This window comes from Rattus norvegicus, chromosome 8 (genome assembly GCF_021556685.1).
Source record: "Rattus norvegicus strain SHRSP/BbbUtx chromosome 8, alternate assembly SHRSP_T2T, whole genome shotgun sequence".
Classification (NCBI taxonomy): domain Eukaryota; kingdom Metazoa; phylum Chordata; class Mammalia; order Rodentia; family Muridae; genus Rattus; species Rattus norvegicus.
In genome coordinates, this window is record NC_141541.1 from 44,602,173 (window position 1) to 44,627,370 (window position 25,198).

The following is a 25,198-nucleotide window of genomic DNA, read 5'->3' on the forward strand; positions in this document are numbered from 1 at the left end:
CTGAGGCTTATTTTTTTTCCTAATCTGTGGTCAATTTTGGAGTAATGTCCACAGGCTGATAGAAAATATATGTATAGTTCACTGTAGTTTGTTAGTTCCATTTGCCTGATCATGTCACTTAATTCTGCTTCTCCTATTTTGTTTATTTGCATATGATCTCTTAAGTTGTCAGAATGGAGAAGTAATACAAATCACAACCACTATTATAACTAATCTGTAGTTTCACTATTATAACTACCTGTAGCTATCTGATAATATATATTTTTAAATTTGGGAAGTCTTTGTTAACATGTATATATTTAGAATTGTAGTATGTTTTAGTAATTGCAAAGTATGAAGTGAATATCCTTATATCTTCTGGACAGGATGAGTTTGAAATCTATTCTGTCAACTAGATAGAGAAACTGCATAGGATTGCTAAAGGGACATGGTTCTTTGTTCTGTTTCCCTAGTATACCCTCTATATCTCTCATGATGGCAATCCTGTTTCAGGCGAAATATATGATTGTTTACTAGGGAATTGAGGTTATTGATATGTAAATATTATTTAAACTTCTGTGTTAACTATTGTCATTTTCTTAATTTTTAAGACTTTTGTAGGCTACTTTTGATTGACTGTCCTAGTGGTGTAAATTTTTTTCCTGTGTCCTCTGGTATTTTATCCTTCCCTGCAAATAAAGTATTCCTATTAGGATCCTCTATAGAGGTGGCTACTGGTTATACGTAGTTTTTAATTTATTTATAATATCACATAATCAGCACAGTAGCTGGGCAGCTGCCTGTTTTGCATGGAACTATGTCTAATTTCCAAATAATGACTCTGAACTCTTTCTTACAGTGTGGCATCTTGGCTGCTCTTTGTTCCACTTGGACAGCCCTCAGGACCAGGCTTTCCTCTGTCTTAACTCATGGCTGCTGTCCTGCTTCCTCCCTCCTCTCCATCACATCCATTCTTCCTTTCTTTTTTATTTTTTTTATTAACTTGAGTATTTCTTATATACATTTCAAGTGTTATTCCCTTTCCCGGTTTCCGGGCAAACATCCCCCTCCCCCCTCCCCTTCCTTATGGGTGTTCCTCTCCCAACCCTCCCCCCATTGCCGCCCTCCCCCCATAGTCTAGTTCACTGGGGGTTCAGTCTTAGCAGGACGCAGGGCTTCCCCTTCCACTGGTGCTCTTACTAGGATATTCATTGCTACCTCTGGGGTCAGAGTCCAGGGTCAGTCCATGTATAGTATTTAGGTAGTGGCTTAGTCCCTGGAAGCTCTGGTTGCTTGACATTGTTGTACTTTTGGGGTCTCGAGCCCCTTCAAGCTCTTCCAGTTCTTTCTCTGATTCCTTCAACGGGGGACCTATTCTCAGTTCAGTGGTTTGCTGCTGGCATTCGCCTCTGTATTTGCCATATTCTGGCTGTGTCTCTCAGGAGCGATCTACATCCGGCTCCTGTCGGTCTGCACTTCTTTGCTTCATCCATCTTGTCCAATTGGGTGGCTGTATATGTATGGGCCACATGTGGGGCAGGCTCTGAATGGGTGTTCCTTCAGTCTCTGTTTTAATCTTTGCCTCTCCCTTCCCTGCCAAGGGTATTCTTTTTCCTCATTTAAAGAAGGAGTGAAGCATTCACATTTTGATCATCCGTCTTGAGTTTCGTTTGTTCTAGGGATCTAGGGTAATTCAAGCATTTGGGCTAATAGCCACTTATCAATGAGTGCATACCATGTATGTCTTTCTGTGATTGGGTTAGCTCACTCAGGATGATATTTTCCAGTTCCAACCATTTGCCTACGAATTTCATAAACTCGTTGTTTTTGATAGCTGAGTAATATTCCATTGTGTAGATGTACCACATTTTCTGTATCCATTCCTCTGTTGAAGGGCATCTGGGTTCTTTCCATTTTCTGGTTATTATAAATAAGGCTGCGATGAACATACTGGAGCACGTGTCTCTTTTATATGTTGAGGCATCTTTTGGGTATATGCCCAAGAGAGGTATAGCTGGATCCTCAGGCAGTTCAATGTCCAATTTTCTGAGGAACCTCCAGACTGATTTCCAGAATGGTTTTACCAGTCTGCAATCCCACCAACAATGGAGGAGTGTTCCTCTTTCTCCACATCCTCGCCAGCATCTGATGTCACCTGAGTTTTTGATCTTAGCCATTCTCACTGGTGTGAGGTGAAATCTCAGGGTTGTTTTGATTTGCATTTCCCTTATGACTAAAGATGTTGAACATTTCTTTAGGTGTTTCTCAGCCATTCGGCATTCCTCAGCTGTGAATTTTTGTTTAGCTCTGAACCCCATTTTTTAATAGGGTTATTTGTTTCCCTGCGGTCTAACTTCTTGATTTCTTTGTATATTTTGGATATAAGGCCTCTATCTGTTGTAGGATTGGTAAAGATCTTTTCCCAATCTGTTGGTTGCCATTTTGTCCTAACCACAGTGTCCTTTGCCTTACAGAAGCTTTGCAGTTTTATGAGATCCCATTTGTCGATTCTTGATCTTAGAGCATAAGCCATTGGTGTTTTGTTCAGGAAATTTTTTCCAGTGCCCATGTGTTCCAGATGCTTCCCTAATTTTTCTTCTATTAGTTTGAGTGTGTCTGGTTTGATGTGGAGGTCCTTGATCCACTTGAACTTAAGCTTTGTACAGGGTGATAAGGATGGATCGATCTGCATTCTTCTACATGCTGACCTCCAGTTGAACCAGCACCATTTGCTGAAAATGCTATCTTTTTTCCATTAGATGGTTTTGGCTCCTTTGTCAAAAATCAAGTGACCATAGGTGTGTGGGTTCATTTCTGGGTCTTCAATTCTATTCCATTGGTCTATCTGTCTGTCTCTGTACCAATACCATGCAATTTTTATCACTATTGCTCTGTAATACTGCTTGAGTTCAGGGGTAGTGATTCCCCCTGAAGTCCTTTTATTGTTGAGGATAGCTTTAGCTATCCTGGGTTTTTTGTTATTCCATATGAATTTGCAAATTGTTCTGTCTAACTCTTTGAAGAAATGGATTGGTATTTTGATGGGGATTGCATTGAATCTGTAGATTGCTTTTGGTAAAATGGCCATTTTTACTATATTTTTTTTATTAACTTGAGTATTTCTTATATACATTTCAAGTGTTATTCCCTATCCCGGTTTCCGGGCAAACATCCCCCTCCCACCTCCCCTTCTTTATGGGTGTCCCTCTCCCAACCCTCCCCCCATTGCCGCCCTCCCCCCATAGTCTAGTTCACTGGGGGTTCAGTCTTAGCAGGACGCAGGGCTTCCCCTTCCACTGGTGCTCTTACTCGATATTCATTGCTACCTATGGGGTCAGAGTCCAGGGTTAGTCCATGTATAGTATTTAGGTAGTGGCTTATTCCCTGGAAGCTCTGGTTGCTTGACATTTTTGTACTTTTGGGGTCTCGAGCCCCTTCAAGCTCTTCCAGTTCTTTCTCTGATTCCTTCAACGGGGGACCTATTCTCAGTTCAGTGGTTTGCTGCTGGCATTCGCCTCTGTATTTGCCATATTCTGGCTGTGTCTCTCAGGAGCGATCTACATCCGGCTCCTGTCGGTCTGCTCTTCTTTGCTTCATCCATCTTGTCCAATTGGTTGGCTGTATATGTATGGGCCACCTTGGGGCAGGCTCTGAATGGGTGTTCCTTCAGTTCCTGTTTTAATCTTTGCCTCTCCCTTCCCTGCCAAGGGTATTCCTTTTCCTCATTTAAAGAAGGAGTGAAGCATTCACATTTTGATCATCTGTCTTGAGTTTCGTTTGTTCTAGGGATCTAGGGTAATTCAAGCATTTGGGCTAATAGCCACTTATCAATGAGTGCATACCATGTATGTCTTTCTGTGATTGGGTTAGCTCACTCAGGATGATATTTTCCAGTTCCAACCATTTGCCTACGAATTTCATAAACTCGTTGTTTTTGATAGCTGAGTAATATTCCATTGTGTAGATGTACCACATTTTCTGTATCCTTTCCTCTGTTGAAGGGCATCTGGGTTCTTTCCATTTCCTGGCTATTATAAATAAGGCTGCGATGAACATACTGGAGCACGTGTCTCTTTTATATGTTGAGGCATCTTTTGGGTATATGCCCAAGAGAGGTATAGCTGGATCCTCAGGCAGTTCAATGTCCAATTTTCTGAGGAACCTCCAGACTGATTTCCAGAATAGTTTTAACAGTCTGCAATCCCACCAACAATGGAGGAGTGTTCCTCTTTCTCCACATCCTCGCCAGCATCTGCTGTCACCTGAGTTTTTGATCTTAGCCATTCTCACTGGTGTGAGGTGAAATCTCAGGGTTATTTGATTTGCATTTCCCTTATGACTAAAGATGTTGAACATTTCTTTAGGTGTTTCTCAGCCATTCGGCATTCCTCAGCTGTGAATTCTTTGTTTATGCTCTAAGATCAAGAATCTACAAATGGGATCTCATAAAACTGCAAAGCTTCTGTAAGGCAAAGGACACTGTGGTTAGGACAAAACGGCAACCAACAGATTGGGAAAAGATCTTTACCAGTCCTACAACAGATAGAGGCCTTATATCCAAAATATACAAAGAACTCAAGAAGTTAGACCGCAGGGAAACAAATAACCCTATTAAAAAATGGGGTTCAGAGCTAAACCATTCTTCCTTTCTTCTTTGGTAGCTTCTTCTTCCTTCTTCCCTCCTAGTGATCCTCTCTAGCAAAGCCCTCAAAAACTCACCTCCACCATCTCTCTGCTGTGCTTCTTTATAATCACAATTAACTGGGAGCAGAGTCACTTTTTTGGGAGGTTTAACCAGTCTTACTTTCTACCAATTTACCAATTAGCTTTAAAATACATGCAGAATTAAGTCAGTCCCCTACAGGGTTTTCTTTTCTTTCTTTCTTTCTTTTTTTTTTGGTTGGTTTAATTTTTCCTTTACCTTTTTACTTTTTATTTGATTTTTGGCTATCTCTTATTAATTGTTTATTTTATTTATTTACATTTCCAATGTTGTTCCTCTCTCCAAAATCCCCTAATGAAGCCTATCATCACATTTCTGCTCAGCTTTCCCTATATAACAGTGCTCCCCAACTCACACATATCCATTCCCACCTCACACCTCTAGGATCTCCATTTGGTGGGGCAACAGGCCTAGCAGAGTCAAGGTCCTACAACCACATTGATACAAAATAAATCAATCCTCATACACAGTACCTAGGACCATAGACCCATACTTGTATACAAGTTGGCTGGCAGTTAAATCCCTAGGAGCTGTGGGTTTGGTCACAGAGGGTCTGGTTAGATATTAAAGACCAATGATTGCTGCTTTCTCTTCTTTTTCTGGTTATAGAGGAAATTATGTTTGTGTGCTTCTCTTTCTTGAAATTATTGTGAGATGATTAATTTCTTGGATATTCTTGGGTAAAATTTAGTTCGTTGTCTTGTAGTTTAACTCCTATTATCCTATGTTGTGCTTTCTTAGAGAAAAATATTGTTTACATTTGGTTTTGTCATGTAATATCTTGGTTTCTTCATTTATGGTGATTGTGAATTACACATTGTATAGGAGCTTGGGTCTGCATTACATCTGCCCAAGATATTCTGGCTATTAGTGTATCTATTGAGAACTCTGGTGTAATTCAAATTGGTCTGAATTCATTTGGTACTGGATATTTATACCTTACCCCTTTTTAATGTTCTTTCTTGGATCTGTGAATTTAGTGTTTTAATTTTTATGTGAAGAGAGGAATTTTTCTGGTACAATTAATTTGGCATTCTGTAGGCTTTTTGTATTTTTTTGGCCATTGCAATTCGCTTCTATATCTATTATCCTTAGGTTTGGCCTTAAATTGTGTCCTGAAATTCATGGCTATTTTGGATTCAATACACCATACATTTTCATCTGAGATGGATTCTTTTGCTTTGTGTGGTGACCTCCTTGATCCCAATTCTTCCATTTATTATCCCGCTGGATAATGAGACATGGTCAGGAATGATGACCTCTTACCATAAACTATATGAAAATAGGGAGGTAAATTTGTGTGTCAAGTATCAGTAGTCTCCTGGATAGGTTTCCTTCCTGGTTGGCCATATACAACAGTTTCAAAAGCCCATGATTTATGTTCCCTGGGATTCCTACGATGATGCAATCAGACATGACAGAGAAAGACCAGAATACACATGAGGGAACTTGATTTATATAATAGAGAACATTTGAAAGTTGGGTTACAAAATATCTGATCACACTGTGATCTCCAAGAATGTATTATTTAATGAAAAACTATTTTGTGGTATAGCATCCTAGGGCACAGACATTTATGCAAGAGCTGTTTCCTGTAAACATCGAGTTTATTACTGTATGGCTCACCTACCACACACCTTTATTGCAAAGGTAAAAAGTGCACTTAGGTCCAGAGCAGATCAAGGCAGGACTTGAAAGCAAATGAAGATAACTAAGGCAATGGAAAGTCTTAGAGTTGAAGGATTTTTAGGAAAATGTTCAGAGGGAACAAGAATACCCTTCTTCTGGGAGGTCAGTGAATTAGGAAGGACCCTTGGGAGTTTTGTTGACAACAGCATCTGAGTCCGGGAACTTCATTGGTAAAATTAATGTCTGGATTTTGTGTTGTAAAACAACACATTGGCTCTGCAGCTTTTGGCAAGGTCCATGGACAGAGAGATCACACCAGCTGGGAACAATCTGACAAGAAATCAGGTTTCCTTTAGTCACCTGAGAGGTCCTCAAGGAGAGAGGAATGGATGGGTAGCACTTTAATAGAAGGCTTTAGGATCTCATTTAGTGCTACTCTAGATGCCTTCAATATAGATGCAGAAAAAGAAAAATTAAATGACTTCACAGGAATTAGCTTCATTCTGATCATGACTATTTCACATTGGCAGTTTATACTTGATTCGTCTTTTTAAATTCAAAACAGGAGCCTTTGGTTTAAATTCGAGGTAGCATTACAGTCACAGTATGTTTACACCACCTGTAAGGTGCCCGGCATCTAACCCCACGTGGCTGGAGATTCTACTTTTAAATGCATCACCAGAGAAAATTTCCAATTAACCATGCCAGGGAGGCCCTGATCAGTGTGTATGTTCTGTCCATCTCCATAACAACCCAATTCAGCAGAAACACCTCCTTTTTACAGGTGAAGAAACCACAGCTCAGAACCAATGATCATCAGATCCCTCAGTCTCACTGGCTGTCAGTTACACCCACATCCTTCTCTGTGAAGGGAAGCTTTGGGCCTGATGTGGGCTGTGCAAGCTGACTCTCCTGAGATGATCAATGCTCTTCTTGAACCTGGGAGAACTGAAGACAAGATGAGCACACAGACTCCTGGGATAGATTCTGCCTCTGGGTCCTAGGATGGGACACAGTATTCCTTGCCATGTGCCTCTCCTCATCTGAGGAGTCTGTTCCCATGTGTCAGCTTCTATGGCAGTGGGTCTCAACACTCCTAGTGCTGCAACTCTGCAATACAGCTCTTCATGCTGTGGTGATCCCAACCATAAAATTGTTTCATTGCTACTTCATAATAAATATTGCTGTTCTTATAAGTCATAATATGCAAGGTATCTGTTATCAAGGTATCTGATATGCAATCTGTGTGAGAGGTTTTGCCTCACAGGTTGATAAACATTGCTTTATACAATTTATTTTTAAAAGAAAGGCCTTCATATAAGGAGGACCTGAGGCAGTCCTAAGTGCAGAGACACCATGAAGTAGTGACAAGTTTTAGCAGTCCCAAGGCTGCTTGCATTATCGACAGCAGAGCTTTCTGGCTAAAGGCAAAATGTGAAATCACGGTCCCCATTACTTTTCTTACCTCAATTTCCTCCGTTACGTCTGTCTGCATGGACATGTTTGTCCAGGAAGCTAGTCTCTGTAGTCTCTGATAAAGGCAGAATGCTAAAGGCAGGAATGGTTTCCCTCTTTCGGCCCACAGTCACTTTTATAGAAGTAAGCTCAAATCCCCCGTGGGTAACTGTCTGTTTCTCACATAGTGGATGAGAATTGAAATATCATCTGTTTGAGTTGACAAAAACCAACTCCCACTTCAGATTTAGAGCTGACCAACAATTACTTCCAGGAGAATGAAGAAGCCTGCCAGGCCTGGATACTCAGATCCCCTCCCTGCCGGGATAATCCCACCCACAGTAGACTTCAGCTTCACCTAGCAGGTGTTACAGAAAAGTCTGTCCTTAAGATTCTGTAATCCACAATATGCACAAACCCTATAGTTGTTAGGTGGCCGATTTGGGGAGTTTCTCCATGTTATAATAATTCTGCCCTCTTCTCTCCCCTTGGATGCACTCTGTTCTCTCTTGTCTGTTGGTCCTAGAAGGACCTGGGTCAACTCATGGGCTTCTAGGGGAGGAACTTTTGTTGTAGGAGTGAACATGGATCAAGAATGCAACCCCATTCTGACTGGGCAACTAAGCTCCAGAAAATTTCCCCAGGCAAAGACTTGGGTCATGTGGGAGCCTACACTGTTTAACAGGGAGATCTGGTTGCTTTCTCCAGGAAGAAGCACTTGGAGTTGAGTATCACTTCTCAACCTTCTGTTTTAAGTCACTTCTCAGAAGAGATACTTTGTTCTAACTCCTCCATGGGACCTACCCTTCAGTGTGGCTGGAGGATCCTATGGTGTTAGAGCTCTGAGCTGGGAGTAGGAGCACTCAGACTGACTTGGAGAAGCCTATTTTCAAGTTTATCTAGATGTGAGGAACAGGTGCTTTTAAAGAAGCATGTGAAAATTTTTCCTGCAGGAGAGACCACTCTGCTGGCAAAGTCAGGCAGGACAGGGAAAAGGGAGTTCATTTGCTGCCATCACAACCTACCAGACTCTCTGTGGGGTGAAGTATTCCCTCACCTTGGTAACAAGAGCATGTAATAAAAGAAGTTTTGCCGCTCTCTGTAGTGGAGCCGATGTGAAAATCTCACTGAGAATCATGCATAGCCTGGATTTAGGCTGTATTAATGTAGGCAACAATTTCAGTGTTATCTGCAAGGTACCATGGGAGAGTAGTAACCGAAGTCTGCATGCACCTCGACAGTTTTCACTGTAATCTTCTAATTCATTTTGTAAAATTTTATAGTGAGTTCATGGAAGAACAGGCTCAAACATAGACATGAACAATCAAAGACACCCACATACACACACAAACACACACACACACACACACACACACACACACACGCCCATACTTTACTGACATGGTGCATATTTTTTGCAAACCAGAAATATGGTGAGCATTAATGAAAATACACTAATTATTAAATCAATGGAGGAAGCTGTGGTGAAGCTGGGGCTTAGAGTTACTTATAAGGTCCTATGAAGGCTCTTCTTTTGCTGGAGGCTAAACTTCAAATGCAATTGGGGTTCCCTATTTTCTTTTTGCATAGCACATAGGACTAGGGTGGAAACCAGGGTTTTCAGCATGTTTGGCAAGTACTGTAACATTGAATTAAATCCTTAGGCTGGAACACTATTAATGTTACACAAAATTACAGGGCAAGCTGGATGAAGACACCTAGCTGACAGTGTGGACATCTTAAGATTTGTACTGGACAGTGACAGATTTTTCTGAAGACTGGAAATGTTTACAATGTCAGAGAGAATGGAAGGCCCCTCAGACTACAATTTACTCTAAGAACAGTTTATTCAAGTAAGGGATAACTTGAACTATTGTCTCCTGTCACAGATGTCAGTAGAAATTATGCAAGGTATTGTATGCCAGTGGTAGCATTAGCAAGACAAAGCACACCTTGTCTTGAAGGCTAATAAATTAGGAATATGTATAGCAAGACGCTAGCTCTTCCAGGTCCTTTCATAGTAACTGAGAAGCTCAAATACACTGGCAATGTGAAAATATGGTGGATATCTAGTTACCACTAGCTTCTGTTTTGATACAGACGACCCTTTCTGTGGCATGGTCAGCTTCTAATGAATGACTAGAGGACCTATGCTTGAGAATAAACAAACAATACATTGCTTCTCTAGATGCTGAGCTCTTAAAAGCCTTGGTGTCGCAGCAACTGTTTGTGGACATTCTGGATCATTCCTTCTGAACTTTAACTTTCTGAGTAACTCAGACTCTGAGTAAGTCAGTTCAATTCCATAAATTGGAAATCAGTCACCTGGAAAAAAATACTTTTACAACAGGAACCCAGATTTGCCACGGAAAAAGTGCAGATTGAACTGGCCCACCTAAGTTCTGGATTTGCACAGGCTTGCTATCCAAAAGAAACATGTGCTCACAGCTGTAGGCTGCATTCACTATGGTTGCTCTTGAGGTTCCTCCCTAAACGGCTTAGATTAAGATAATTTTCTTAATATCTATCAAAAGAATTCATTATGTGCAGCAGGCCTACAGGAAGATGGTTTCCATTCTGTATTTTATAAATGTGCATAGTAGATATGGTCATCACTGATACTAGGTGAAGTATCTGCTCTAATATGGAAACTAAGTGATGCTGGAGGAACATCCTGAATCCTCAATGAGCAGTGGGGCCACCTGAGCCCTGTATGGATGCCTGGTAGACTAACACATTGAGCCTGCACAGCCCAGTAAGAATACACATTTCCTGAGATCTCTCTGTTTAATTTGAGGTACCCTGTCCACCTAAGGGAGCACATGCCCTGGAAAGACAAAAGCCACCTGCAGGATCTGTGGTGATGCCTCACAGGTTAGAACCTGCAGGATCTGTGGTGATGACTCACAGGTTAGAACCTGCAGGATCTGTGGTGATGACTCACAGGTTAGAACCTCTTCTGCTCTCTCAGAAGAAGCATGTGGTTCCCAACAATCATCTACAACAGGGAATGTGATTCTTTCTTTTGGACTATGAGGGAAATTCACCCAGGACAGACCACAGACATACAGTAGAGAAAAAGACCCATTGATATAAATGATCATTCTACGCCTAATCCACAACAATAAAAACACAGCATATGTATGGTCTAGGACAACAGCATTTATCAAAACCTATTTCCCAACATGACTTTGGAGGTCATTATCTGTGGGGGTATATTGACAGTGTATTGCAAGAAAGACTGAAGCATATGGTTCTCCATTAGGATTACTTCCATATACCTTTGGAAATGTCAATTTGTCTACAGCTCTACAAATATGAGTGTATATTAATCAAAATGTGCTACACAGGATCAATAATGAACGTGTGTTGTAGACTGTTTTATTAAGATTAGCAGAAAACATGACCGCATGGATAAAGTATGGCAGTGATCACATCATAAAATGTGAACCCAAGAAAAGAACACATTATCCACACAAAACACACTATCACTCTAGGTAACCATTGGTGGCTTTGAATTTACTATTTAGCCCAGGAACTCTGGACCGTGCAGAATCCATCTTTAGCTGTCAGTTCTAAGAGCACAAGAGGGGACAAAACACTTGAATAAGCAAGATGGTCTCAAGAGTCAAGAGTTACAAATCAAGTTTTATTCATAAGGAATACAATTTAAAACAAAAAAGGATTAAAATGAATATTAATATAAATATCTAAAAGTATTTTCAGATGTGAAAAATATTAACAAGAACATATAACTATGAAATAACAAAACAAAAACTTCATTTAAGATCATAAAAAAAATATTTCTAAACAGCATATTCTTAGTGAACATTTAGAAGCACAGTTATATTGCTGTTTCTCCTCTAGCAGGCAAAATGGCAATGCAGTCCCCAAGTGGTCTCTCAAATGGTGTTATCCTAAACAGGAAGAGAATAAGATATCAATCAGTCAGGCTGGCTTAGTGAAAGATAAATTTAGTGTTTCTTAGCAAAAAATAAATTAAACTATGAGGGAGAGTATTCATCCAAAAAATGTTGGTATTATCCAGGATGGCGGTCCACAGGGGAATCCTGAGAAAGCAACCTACTCTTCAGGAGGCTCTCTTCCTGCTGTGTGTCGCATTCCAGCTCTTTTGCAATTTCTGAGACCAGGGAGAGGAAGGCAGTTATTCAGAAACTGATGTGTTGGGGACTTGCATGCCAGCTGTCAGGTTGCTGCCTTCTACCCATTCAGCTCTATTTTAGGTCACCATTGATGTGTTAACTGATAACATTGCTGGTGTGTCTGTGGGCAGGGCAAAATCTACAGCAACCCTGACAGTAATGTGGGCTGCCCATCTGGGCCTCAGACTTTAACCAGTGCAAACCAAGAACAGGGCAATGGGAAGAGACCTCACTGGGTTGCAGGATGAAAGGAGAAGTCAACCTGTCACCAAGATTAAACCCAATGACAAAGAATAATTTGTCATTTGCACTCGGTTCTTATCCCTGAAAGGTGCTTCCCAACTTGGAGGTCACATGACCACAGAATATCATTTATCACAGGAACAAAACTTGTTCAAAGCACTACATAGCATCCATTCTATCACAGGGACATGCAGTAATATGATACGTTATTCATCTGTCACCATTTCCAGACTGCAGCTTCAAAAAGAGCACCAAAAATAGTTGTTAATAAGTCAGTTCCTGAAAAGTGGTTGTCTTCCCAGAATACTAGTGCACAGACAGAGGAATGAACATTCCATTGCATGAGGTGGTTGTATTGTTGGAGTGTACATTATTAAGGTGGTAGGGAAAGCAAACATGTATCAAATTGGCAAATGGAATCAGATATTTTTAGGCTGACACAGCTGCTTGTCCCTACCAGATGTTGCTTGGTCTGGAGGTTGCTGGTTTTCTCCTGTTCGTCTTTATCTTTCTTGTTCAAATCAAACAAAAATTTCTGTAGCAGCGGTGCAGAATCAAGCTGTTCTGCTTTGCTCTCCTTTCTGAATGGGAACAACTTCTTCTGCATACATATCTTGTCCATATGGATCCGGCTGGGCAGGTTCCTGGAAACACACACTGCATAGTTAGATCCTGCACCCTCTTCCTCCCATTCCTACTCCCAAGTCTCACAAACACGCTCTGGACCCAGATACCAGTGAAAACTTCATAGAATACATCTTGATACACACAAGGCTGCTGCACAAACATCAAACAGCCCATTCAGGGAAGACTAAATTGTTTCTGTGACACAAGTACCAAAAAGCGTTCATTTCTCTCCACAACAACAGGGGATATACATCTATCCATGGAAGCAAAAGGCATGGGGACAACATTAATAAATAGTGGGCAAATACCCTCAAAGGAGGTCAGTAGAATTAAGGGAAGGTCATGTTATCCATGTGATCCACACACTGAGTTTTGTTAAACCTGGTGTGACCACAGAGGCCCAGTTCCCCCTATTAGCCATTTGGTGAGCTGAATAAGTACTGGTCTACCTAGAGACTTCTGAAGATGCCTAGACACTCTGGGTATGAGTAACAGTCTCCTGTGGACCTAAAAACTGAGTCCAAAAGGCCCAGGACACAGTGATGTTTAAAGAGCACAAGACATGGAGCCAGAGCTGCTAGACCTCCAATCAGAACAAAGGATGGCACCTGTGGGCAAAGCAGAGTTAATGGCCTCTCTGACCAGTGCTCACCGATAGAAGTTAATTTCCTTCTGGAGCTCCTGAAATTTCTCACAATGCTCGATGTTCCTCATCTCTAAGTTGTGCAGTAATGACATGACCTCCCTCTCCTTTATCTTCAATTTTTCATAAAATGGATTTGACCTGATGTAGCGGCTGGCCCTAGGAGAGTAAAACCCAATGAACATCTGCGTTTAGGAATATATGAACTCAGGCTGGGTCTTCTAGTACCCCAGCCCTGGGAGGACAATTTCTGAGTTCTACATATTGGGAGCTTCTTCAGCTTCAGAAACTTGTTATTCTGGGCCCAGGACCCCATAAGCTTGGCATCGAGATAAAGGGTTCCCAGGTTCCCTTTCTTCACTCAGAAGGGCTGGATCTGCAGTCAAGCTAGTTATGCTAACAAGGTCCTAGGCCACAGCTCTCCCACATCCAAGACCTAGAAAACTGTGATTTCATTTTTCCTGTTTTGACAACAGGAATTCTACATCCTGAATAATTAATATTGTAGAGACACACAATTCACACAATTATGGAGTTGAGAACATAAATTGCCACAAAAGTATAATCTGCCCAAATGGCACAAATATACAGACAAATGTGACCACATTGTCAAAGAAGTGTGCAGTTGAAAGAGGGGCTCCAAAAACAAAGCACTCACATCACCTTGAAATTGTTATACATGAATATACTCAGGAAAAAACATAGACCCCTAGATTCCAAGTGTGGGGGGAAATATAAACATATAAAAATTGCGCATATGCATGTAGGTGTGTACACACAGAGACACAGAAACTGGGACACACACACACAGGAAAAGAAAAGTAAACAGTAAGAAAATGAAAAAGGGAGCGAAATATGCAAACGGAGAACACAATCAGAATCAGAAAAAATGCATGCCACATTATTGGTTCAGAGGTAAACAAAAAAGAAGGAAAAGCCCTGTGTCTCTGGCCGTCTAGTCAAACATTGAGATAAACAATTTGGGATCTGTCACCTCAGGCTACTGCAACAAGAGTCCTCACTCAGTCACCTTCCTAGCACACACCCAAACACACAGCAGCTAGAACCTTGCAAAGCTACCACCTGTCAAGGGCTTTCCAAATGCACACTGGGAACTCATGCTCCAGTAACTTTATCCCTGAATTCTTCACTAAGGCCACAAGTTCAGATTTTCGGCTGGAGGCAGCAGATGAGACCATTTCCCATCTCACTCCTGACCAAGGGTCAGGTTCTGAATCTCCTCTATATCAGAAATGAGGTTTAGGACAAGTTCTTTGGGAGGAACAGCTTTCTAGACCCCTACACCTTAATAGAATAAGATGAAGGTGACATTGCAGATCCATGAATGACACAAGGCAGTTTGGAGCAAGGCATACCTGTTGTTCCTGTATCTCTCTGTCACGTAAGTCAGGAGATGTCTTAGCTCATTTCTCTCCTCAGTAGCTGACTGCAGCTGTCTAATCAGTCTCTGCTCTTCTGTGTTGTCCGTGTTGGTCTCCTTGTTGATTACCACAGGGCCAGGGGATGATGTCAGTCTCCCATCCTCTGTAGATAGAAGAACACAAGTGAACATTTTTGGGGAAACTGATGAGTGTGCTTAGACCATGGCAAGCCCCAAACAGGAGGAGAACATGTGTACAACACAGTGTCACCACAAAGAGTTTGTTGTTGCCTAAGAGACCTCCTCAGTGGAAGTCAACTCTCCCAGCCCTCTATAGAGACCAAGAGATGTCAGATGCCGGGTGTTCCCTATGCCTGCTGACCCATGCTTCATGTACCACAGAGATGGCTTCTCCGGGATTGTTATCGAGTTAACAGGGTACAACTTTCTTTCAGGACCCTCACCGTTGTACTTTCAGAAGTCAGATGATAAATACAACCTCCAAAAGATTTGAGTGATTTGAGATACTAAGATGTCCTGCACTGATACTCTAGGCCACAGCATTTGGATTTAAAAAGCATTGCGGGGGATGTCATGGTCAACGGACTTATCAATTCCCCTATTGAAACACCAAATGCCACAGAAGTGCCAATTGGTTACAGGCTGAATCTTGGTCTACCTGCTACAAATAGTTTTAGTACTGTAAAAAAAATGTTTGTAACATAAACTCTAATTTATAATGCTAAGGATGTCCCATCTCTGCCAATTAGAAAAAGTCAGAGGAGTTCTAAGAACATAAGGCCAGAAGCATAATTCTCTCCCTGATACTAAAGACAGAGATCTACTTTATTTAAAGAAGCAATGAGAGTGAAGTAGATGGATGCCCTGTCTAAATTCAATAAAGTTGGACACTCAGTGTCTCCTGATCGTGTTATTATATCAATGTAACGTATCATATGCACGTTAAAAGTGAAGGCCAGAAGTTCACAGAATAATAGCATTGGCCTTACCATATCCTTCCTTTGGGGATGGGCAAACTAATGTTCTGAAATCCTTGACTTTTAGGAATTGTGATCTTCATGGAAATTCAATTCCTTTGCAGATACTCCAGTTGTTCTGGCCTATTGCTAGACAGGTCAGCCTAAGCCTATTCTCCCTCTGACAGAAAGCTCAGCATACAATTCACAGAACTTACTCAGCATTCCCCAGGCCAGCTTTCTTTGTCCATCATTTATTTTTGATGAAAGGCGAGATTCCCTCACTCCAGTCTGTCCAAAATCGGCGTTCACTCTCCCAAAATTCTTTCGAAGCCGGGAAAACATGTCTTCCTGTGTATCTGCCAGGCAGGGACTGAGAAAAAGTAGGGCACTGGTGGTTACTACAACGCTGGTGACATCACAGAGGATGCCAAGAACTCTCTAGGACCCAATAGAATGTCCAAGAAGGGACCGCTGATGTCATGGTGAACAGACATTGCCTCCCTGCTAATAATCTCCCTGTACAGTGCATAAGCTGAGGTGCCCTTTCCTGGAGACCTTCCCAGGGCATAGCCACTGAGCAACTCCTGCTTGCAAGACCAAATTTTCGTCAAGGCTTGATTATAAAAACCTGAGTAATTCCTATGCATTTTAATGAATTTTTCCCTCTAAATGCTGCCCAAAAATATCTCAAGTCAAATTATCCTTACTCATCAACATCAGCCATTAAAAATTACTGAGAAATAATACCAGTTTGAATAAGCAGTCAGAAGGTTCTCCTGTCTCCTTATGTACACGTGCTTGAAATCACATCAAGAAATAGCCTGTAGGTTAGGTTGCGACATGGGTGTGTGTTATGGGAACACTCATGAAGCCTTGTCCTTAGCTTAGCATTCGACAGTTGCCACAAAATCCCGTAGGAGAAAGAGTTGAAATCATTATGTTGTTTGGAACAGTGTGGAGTCCAATTGCCAAAGGAAAGTGAAATGTAGGAGCTAGCAATGGAGGCACCCTCATGCTGATTGGGGGTTCTCCTCCTTTTACTAATGTCACCAAAGGAGCATTGCTCACAGGCCTCTGTCAGCTCTACCATGAGATTCTGACTGACAGTTTGTGTCTTAGGCCTTTCACAGGGCATGCACTATCTTCTCTAAATTTAACCCCATTCTTCTAGTTTTGAGACCCAACTGGTGATTATCTCTTAACCCCTATGCCCTGTTTTGGTCCATATCACTTCCCTACCATGTCTATTCTGAAGCTCCAGCTTCAGCTTTCCTCACCCTATGTTCCTCTGTAAGCCTGGAGTTCTGCCCACGTACTTTCTGCAGCATATCTTGGCCTTCAGATCTTTATTATGTGCAATCGGCAGTTAGACAACACCTAAGAGATCTCTCAGCTTGTGTTGACCTGGTGAGAAGGACAAACATCTACAAAATAGCAAACTTGATGATGGACCATAGAAATGACAAGACAGTAATGCTGCCAGCACTTTGCTCTATGCCAGTAAAGAACTAACAATTGAAAGTTGACACACCTTAGTACAAAGGGAGCTCACCTCATCATTTCCCCATTTACACCAAAAAAATAACTTTATCTTTAACACTGATCAGCTAGATAAAATTAGAAAATTTATAGGATGCATCAGATAAGAATGACTGTCACAACATTTAGTCCATTTGTATTTGGCAAAATTGGAGAAGGACTTCATGAACTAAATTATATTAGTGTAAAATTTTGTACCTGAATCATTTTCTCTCACTTTTTAAGCTTTTTCATTCTCTATTTATCATAGCTTGCACTTATTAGCGATACCAACTCCTGAAATGAAAAACAATTTTGTTAATTTTAAATAATTTAAGGGTTTATGTGCTTCATCTTTATAATTTTACACCTCTTTTGTGGACATATTGCCATTTTTTTTTCTTTTTTCAACTTCCACAATAGATTATTTTTTCTCTGATATGGAGAAGGATGCAAGGGTGGACTTCAGATATGAGGTGATGGTGGATATCCACGGAGTTGAGCTGCATGATGCGAAATTCACAGAGAACAAACAAGGAGTTTAAAAAAACTAAAATGAGCACAGTGGGGATGAAGAAATGAATGCTTAGCATGGAGAGGTTTGGTAGTAGACTCTGCATTTGTGGCGTGGGCTGAGTTTGGGTGGGGTTCTGGAGTAGTCAGAATGTTGTCTGTTCTGGTCCTTCCAGGGAAACTCCTCCCTCTTCTCTCATCCCTCCTCTGCCTCCACCACCACCTCCAACTGCCATAACTGCCTCCTACTACAGCAGCAGCTTCTGGGCATCTGCCTTTCTGCTCAAGCAGAAGTGCTCGGGGGTGATACAAGCTTTGAAAAGTCCAGGGGAGCAGTCAGGCCATGCACACTCTGTTGTCAAACCCGTAGGGGCTCAGGATTTATGGTGCCCGAGCGGTTGTGGCAGGCATTTTGATGCTGCAGTGGGTTGTCTGTCGAGCCCCTCATTCTGGACCTCCCATGTCCCCCCTGGTCCTGTCAGGTTCCTAGTTGTCACATTCCTGTGTGATGGTGAACTCGTTTTCTTTTCTGAGTCTCATGACAAGAAAAGGGTAAGAGAAACTAATCATCTCCATCTGAGACCTGAGATGGAGAAATGTTGCCTGAAGAAACAGGAAATTCAGAGAAAATAGCTTCCAATTCTAAAGAAATGACAGAAATTGTTGGCTACCAGACAGACAGTCAGCAAATTTTTCCATGTCATTGTGTCATCCACCCTCAGTTGAACGGGTCAGGGGCTCTGACAACAATCTTTTGAACTAGGTCACTTGAAGGACTATCCTCTTTTTTTCTCCTAAGCCTGGGACAATAGACTTCCCCATCATCCACTTCTCCACAGTCTGGACAACTTTCTGGCAGCAGTGGAGGTAAGTGGGTGGTATTTCACCCCATGGCCACTTTGCCATATTTGAAGGGAACTCCAGTAAGGTTCTTATGTCCAATCATCTTCTTCAGACAGACTGGGGACACTGCCAGGAGTTGAGGTCTCTCCCACTGTGAAAAGCCTTTAACTATTTGGACATCAGAAATGGCAGATTCTTCAGAGCTCTAAAGGATTTGAGAACCACCTTTTTATGTAAAGTTTATCTTAGTGGACAAACGTGGCTTTTTTTCAAGGGATTTACTTTCTCTGTACCTTTGAATACATATGAAAGAAGCTAAATAAAGCTCATTTCTGTACCAACTGAACTAGTACCTAACATCACTAGAACACTGATTATTTATAGTTGGACAGTACTATTTGCATTCCTTAATTATCCATGGCAGTGTACAGTAGTAATTTTATACAATTAGAATTATACACCACATTGTGAATAAGATGCAGATACTTATATCTGAAACAAGATTTCAATCATTTATGCAAATACAATTTTAAATTCGAAATCCATGACATCCTGAAATATTTGAGACTTGGTGTTGCTTTCTAGTACAAAAAGAGATTGAATAATCTATGCTTTTTATCAATTTAACCCCTTTCTCCACCTTCCCAAAACTTCTAGATTTGAGACTTGGTGTTGCTTTCTAGTACAAAAAGAAATTGAATAATCTATGCTTTTTATCAATTTAACCCCTTTCTCCACCTTCCCAAAACTTCTAGATAGGAGAGAAAATGTTGAGGAGGGAAAGAGAAAATAAGTAAGACATCCCTGATTCTAATCTCCTTTACTCTTTCCTCACTGACCATGACCAGTAAAAACTTGCAACCAACCCACTAAATGACAATAAAAATCTATGACCCACTGCAGACAAATAATCAGCTACCCATCCTTCTTTTGAGAATGAGGGTGTCATGTTCTCTAAAGTTGTATCCCTATGAGTGTGGGGTGACAACAAGTTTTGGGGACCTTACAATAATTGGGATATTTTCCTAATCCTGTGAGATCTTGCAGGTTCATATGCTTCCAAGTCCTGAATGTGGAGGGATTAACTGAAGTCCTTGCTACATTAACAATTGAAAATACAAACACACATTCATACAATTTGAAGAAGGTCACACAATATCTACCTCTTGAAGTTTGCTCAAAACAATTGTTCAGTTACTTTTTTTTTTTATTAACTTGAGTATTTCTTAGATACATTTCAAGTGTTATTCCCTTTCCCGGTTGGACAAACATCCCCCTCCCCCTCCCCTTCCTTATGGGTTTTGCCCTCCCAACCCTCCCCCCATTGCCGCCCTCCCCCCATAGTCTAGTTCACTGGGGGTTCAGTCTGAGCAGGACCCAGGGCTTCCCCTTCCACTGGTGCTCTTACTAGGATATTCATTGCTACCTATGGGGTCAGAGTCCAGGGTCAGTCCATGTATAGTCTTTAGGTATTGGCTTAGTCCCTGGAAGCTCTGGTTGCTTGACATTGTTGTACTTTTGGGGTCTCGAGCACCTTCAAGCTCTTCCAGTTCTTTCTCTGATTCCTTCAAAGGGGGACCTATTCTCAGTTCAGTGGTTTGCTGCTGGCATTCGCCTCTGTATTTGCTGTATTCTGGCTGTGTCTCTCAGGAGTGATCTACATCCGGCTCCTGTCGGTCTGCACTTCTTTGCTTCATCCATCATGTCTAATTGGGTAGCTGTATATGTATGGGCCACATGTGGGGCAGGCTCTGAATGGGTGTTCCTTCAGTCTCTGTTTTAATCTTTGCCTCTCCCTTCCCTGCCAAGGGTATTCTTTTTCCTCACTTAAAGAAGGAGTGAAGCATTCACGTTTTGATCATCTGTCTTGAGTTTCGTTTGTTCTAGGGATCTAGGGTAATTCAAGCATTTGGGCTAATAGCCACTTATCAATGAGTACATACCATGTATGTCTTTCTGTGATTGGGTTAGCTCACTCAGGATGATATTTTCCAGTTCCAACATTTGCCTACGAATTTCATAAACTCGTTGTTTTTGATAGCTGAGTAATATTCCATTGTGTAGATGTACCACATTTTCTGTATCCATTCCTCTGTTGAAGGGCAACTGGGTTCTTTCCAGTTTCTGGCTATTATAAATAAGGCTGCGATGAACATAGTGGAGCACGTGTCTCTTTTATATGTTGAGGCATCTTTTGGGTATATGCCCAAGAGAGGTATAGCTGGATCCTCAGGCAGTTCAATGTCTAATTTTCTGAGGAACCTCCAGACTGATTTCTAGAATGGTTTTACCAGTCTGCAATCCCACCAACAATGGAGGAGTGTTCCTCTTTCTCCACATCCTCGCCAGCATCTGCTGTCACCTGAGTTTTTGATCTTAGCCATTCTCACTGGTGTGAGGTGAAATCTCAGGGTTGTTTTGATTTGCATTTCCCTTATGACTAAAGATGTTGAACATTTCTTTAGGTGTTTCTCAGCCATTCGGCATTCCTCAGCTGTGAATTCTTTGTTTAGCTCTGAACCCCATTTTTTAATAGGGTTATTTGTTTCCCTGCGGTCTAACTTCTTGAGTTCTTTGTATATTTTGGATATAAGGCCTCTATCTGTTGTAGGATTGGTAAAGATCTTTTCCCAATCAGTTGGTTGCTGTTTTGTCCTAACCACAGTGTCCTTTGCCTTACAGAAGCTTTGCAGTTTTATGAGATCCCATTTGTCCATTCTTTATTTTAGAGCGTAAGCCATTGGTGTTTTGTTCAGGAAATTTTTTCCAGTGCCCATGTGTTCCAGATGCTTCCCTAGTTTTTCTTCTATTACTTTGAGTGTGTCTGGTTTGATGAGGAGGTCCTTGATCCACTTGGACTTAAGCTTTGTACAGGGTGATAAGCATGGATCGATCTGCATTCTTCTACATGTTGACCTCCAGTTGAACCAGCACCATTTGCTGAAAATGCTATCTTTTTTCCATTGGATGGTTTTGGCTCCTTTGTCAAAAATCAAGTGACCATAGGTGTGTGGGTTCATTTCTGGGTCTTCAATTCTATTCCATTGGTCTATCTGTCTGTCTCTGTACCAATACCATGCAGTTTTTTCACTATTGCTCTGTAATACTGCTTGAGTTCAGGGATAGTGATTCCCCCTGAAGTCCTTTTATTGTTGAGGATAGCTTTAGCTATCATGGGTTTTTTGTTATTCCAGATGAATTTGCAAATTGTTCTGTCAAACTCTTTGAAGAATTGGATTGGTATTTTGATGGGGATTGCATTGAATCTGTAGATTGCTTTTGGTAAAATGGCCATTTTTACTCTATTAATCCTGCCAATCCATGAGAATGGGAGATCTTTCCATCTTCTGAGGTCTTCTTCAATTTCTTTCCTCAGTGTCTTGAAGTTCTTATTGTACAGATCTTTTACTTGCTTGGTTAAAGTCACACCGAGGTACTTTATATTATTTGGGTCTATTATGAAGGGTGTCGTTTCCCTAATTTCTTTCTCGGCTTGTTTCTCTTTTGTATAGAGGAAGGCAACTGATTTATTTGAGTTAATTTTATACCCAGCCACTTTGTTGAAGTTGTTTATCAGCTTTAGTAGTTCTATGGTGGAACTTTTGGGATCACTTAAATATACTATCATGTCGTCTGCAAATAGTGATATTTTGACCTCTTCTTTTCTGATCTGTATCCCCTTGATCTCCTTTTGTTGTCTGATTGCTCTGGCTAGAACTTCAAGAACTATATTGAATAAGTAGGGAGAGAGTGGGCAGCCTTGTCTAGTCCCTGATTTTAGTGGGATTGCTTCAAGTTTCTCTCCATTTAGTTTAATGTTAGCAACTGGTTTGCTGTATATGGCTTTTACTATGTTTAGGTATGGGCCTTGAATTCCTATTCTTTCCAGGACTTTTATCATGAAGGGGTGTTGAATTATGTCAAATGCTTTCTCAGCATCTAATGAAATGATCATGTGGTTCTGTTCTTTCAGTTTGTTTGTATGATGGATCACGTTGATGGTTTTCCGTATATTAAACCATCCCTGCATGCCTGGGATGAAGCCTACTTGATCATGGTGGATGATTGTTTTGATGTGCTCTTGAATTCGGTTTGCCAGAATTTTATTGAGTATTTTTGCATCGATATTCATAAGGGAAATTGGTCTGAAGTTCTCTTTCTTTGTTGGGTCTTTGTGTGGTTTAGGTATAAGAGTAATTGTGGCTTGGTAGAAGGAATTCGGTAGAGCTCCATCTGTTTCAATTTTGTGGAATAGTTTGGATAATATTGGTATGAGGTCTTCTATGAAGGTTTGATAGAATTCTGCACTAAACCCGTCTGGACCTGGGCTCTTTTTGGTTGGGAGTCCTTTAATGACTGCTTCTATTTCCTTAGGAGTTATGGGGTTGTTTAACTGGTTTATCTGTTCCTGATTTAACTTCGATACCTGGTATCTATCTAGGAAATTGTCCATTTCTGAAGATTTTCAAGTTTTGTTGAATATAGGTTTTTATAGTAAGATCTGATGATTTTTTGAATTTCCACTGAATCTGTAGTTATGTCTCCCTTTTCATTTCTGATTTTTTAAATTTGGACGCACTCTCTGTGTCCTCTCGTTAGTCTGGCTAAGGGTTTATCTATCTTGTTGATTTTCTCAAAGAACCAACTATTGGTTGTGTTGATTCTTTCTATGGTCCTTTTTGTTTCTACTTGGTTGATTTCAGCTCTGAGTTTGATTATTTCCTGCCTTCTACTCCTCCTGGGTGTATTTGCTTCTTTTTGTTCTAGAGCTTTTAGGTGTGCTGTCAAGCTGCTGACATATGCTCTTTCCTGTTTCTTTCTGCAGGCACTCAGCGCTATGAGTTTTCCTCTTAGCACAGCTTTCATTGTGTCCCATAAGTTTGGGTATGTTGTACCTTCATTTTCATTAAATTCTAAAAAGTTTTTAATTTCTTCCTTTATTTCTTCCTTGGCCAGGTTATCATTGAGTAGAGCATTGTTCAATTTCCACGTATATGTGGGCATTCTTCCCTTATTGTTATTGAAGACCAGTTTTAGGCCGTGGTGGTCCAATAGCACACATGGGATTATTTCTATCTTTCTGTACCTGTTGAGGCCCGTTTTTTGACCAATTATATGGTCAATTTTGGAGAAAGTACCATGAGGAGCTGAGAAGAAGGTATATCCTTTTGCTTTAGGATAGAATGTTCTATAAATATCCGTTAAGTCCATTTGGCTCATGACTTCTCTTAGTCTGTCTACATCTCTGTTTAATTTCTGTTTCCATGATCTGTCCATTGATGAGAGTGGGGTGTTGAAATCTCCCACTATCATTGTGTGAGGTGCAATGTGAGTTTTGAGTTTTAGTAAGGTTTCTTTTACATATGTAAGTGCCCTTGTATTTGGGGCATTGATATTTAGGATTGAGACTTCATCTTGGTGGATTTTTCCTTTGATGAATATGGAGGGTCCTTCCTTATCTTTTTTGATGACTTTTAGTTGGAAATTGATTTTATTTGATATTAGAATGGCTACTACAGCTTGCTTCTTCTGACCATTTGCTTGGAAAGTTGTTTTCCAGCCTTTCACTCTGAGGTAGTGTCTGTCTTTGTCTCTGAGGTGTGTTTCCTGTAGGCAGCAGAATGCAGGGTCCTTGTTGCGTATCCAGTTTGTTAATCTTTGTCTTTTTATTGGGGAGTTGAGGCCATTGATATTGAGAGATATTAAGGAATAGTGATTATTGCTTCCCGTTATATTCATATTTGGAAGTGAGGTTATGTTTGTGTGCTTTCATTCTTCTTGTTTTGTTGCCAAGACGATTAGTTTCTTGCTTCTTCTAGGGTATAGCTTGCCTCCTTATGTTGGGCTTTACCCTTTATTATCCTTTGTAGTGCTGGATTTGTAGAAAGATATTGTATAAATTTGGTTTTGTCATGGAATATCTTGGTTTCTCCATCAATGTTAATTGAGAGTTTTGCTGGATACAGTAACCTGTGCTGGCATTTGTGTTCTCTTAGGGTCTGTATAACATCAGTCCAGGATCTTCTGGCCTTCATAGTTTCTGGCGAGAAGTCTGGTGTGATTCTGATAGGTCTGCCTTTATATGTTACTTGACCTTTTTCCCTTACTGCTTTTAATATTCTTTCTTTATTTTGTGCGTTTGGTGTTTTGACAATTATGTGACGAGAGGTGTTTCTTTTCTGGTCCAATCTATTTGGAGTTCTATAGGCTTCTTGTATGCCTATGGGTATCTCTTTTTTTAGGTTAGGGAAGTTTTTTTCTATGATTTTGTTGAAGATATTTACTGGTCCTTTGAGCTGGGAGTCGTCACTCTCTTCTATACTTATTATCCTTAGGTTTGATCTTCTCATTGAGTCCTGGATTTCCTGTATGTTTTGGACCAGTAGCTTTTTCTGCTTTACATTATCTTTGACAGTTGAGTCAATGATTTCTATGGAATCTTCTGCTCCTGAAATTCTCTCTTCCATCTCTTGTATTCTGTTGGTGAAGCTTGTATCTACA

The 25,198-nt window shown here is 40.8% G+C and overlaps 2 protein-coding genes across 4 annotated transcripts in view; both read right to left on the reverse strand.

Annotated features, from left to right (window-relative positions):
- The window catches only part of LOC134480136 (disks large homolog 5-like), a 323,827-nt gene that overhangs the window by 241,278 nt on the left and 57,351 nt on the right, over positions 1 to 25,198 (reverse strand).
- LOC148004053 (disks large homolog 5-like) lies at positions 11,415 to 16,237 on the reverse strand. Of its 3 annotated transcripts, XM_087564035.1 has the most exons (5): positions 16,039 to 16,237; positions 14,839 to 15,007; positions 13,472 to 13,621; positions 12,650 to 12,836; positions 11,415 to 11,703 (listed from the first exon to the last, which is right to left on the reverse strand). In XM_087564035.1, the coding sequence occupies exons 1-5, from the start codon at positions 16,163 to 16,165 to the stop codon at positions 11,689 to 11,691; spliced, it is 648 nt and encodes a 215-aa protein (XP_087420161.1). In that variant the 5' UTR covers positions 16,166 to 16,237; the 3' UTR covers positions 11,415 to 11,688. The 3 variants fall into 3 exon arrangements, with proteins under 3 accessions (XP_087420161.1, XP_087420162.1, XP_087420160.1); XM_087564036.1 differs by lacking the exon at positions 13,472 to 13,621; XM_087564034.1 differs by lacking the exon at positions 11,415 to 11,703 and having other exon boundaries at positions 12,566 to 12,836; positions 16,039 to 16,165.

Excerpts from the sequence above, each read along its gene's own strand:
- LOC148004053 (XM_087564034.1), bottom strand. The coding sequence starts at position 16,165 with ATGTTTTCCCGGCTTCGAAAGAATTTTGGGAGAGTGAACGCCGATTTT. Across the intron at positions 13,622-14,838 it reads GAGAGATACAGGAACAACAG|GGCCAGCCGCTACATCAGGT; the intron begins GTATGCCTTGCT and ends TTACTCTCCTAG. Across the intron at positions 12,837-13,471 it reads AAGGAAATTAACTTCTATCG|GAACCTGCCCAGCCGGATCC; the intron begins GTGAGCACTGGT and ends GTGTGTTTCCAG.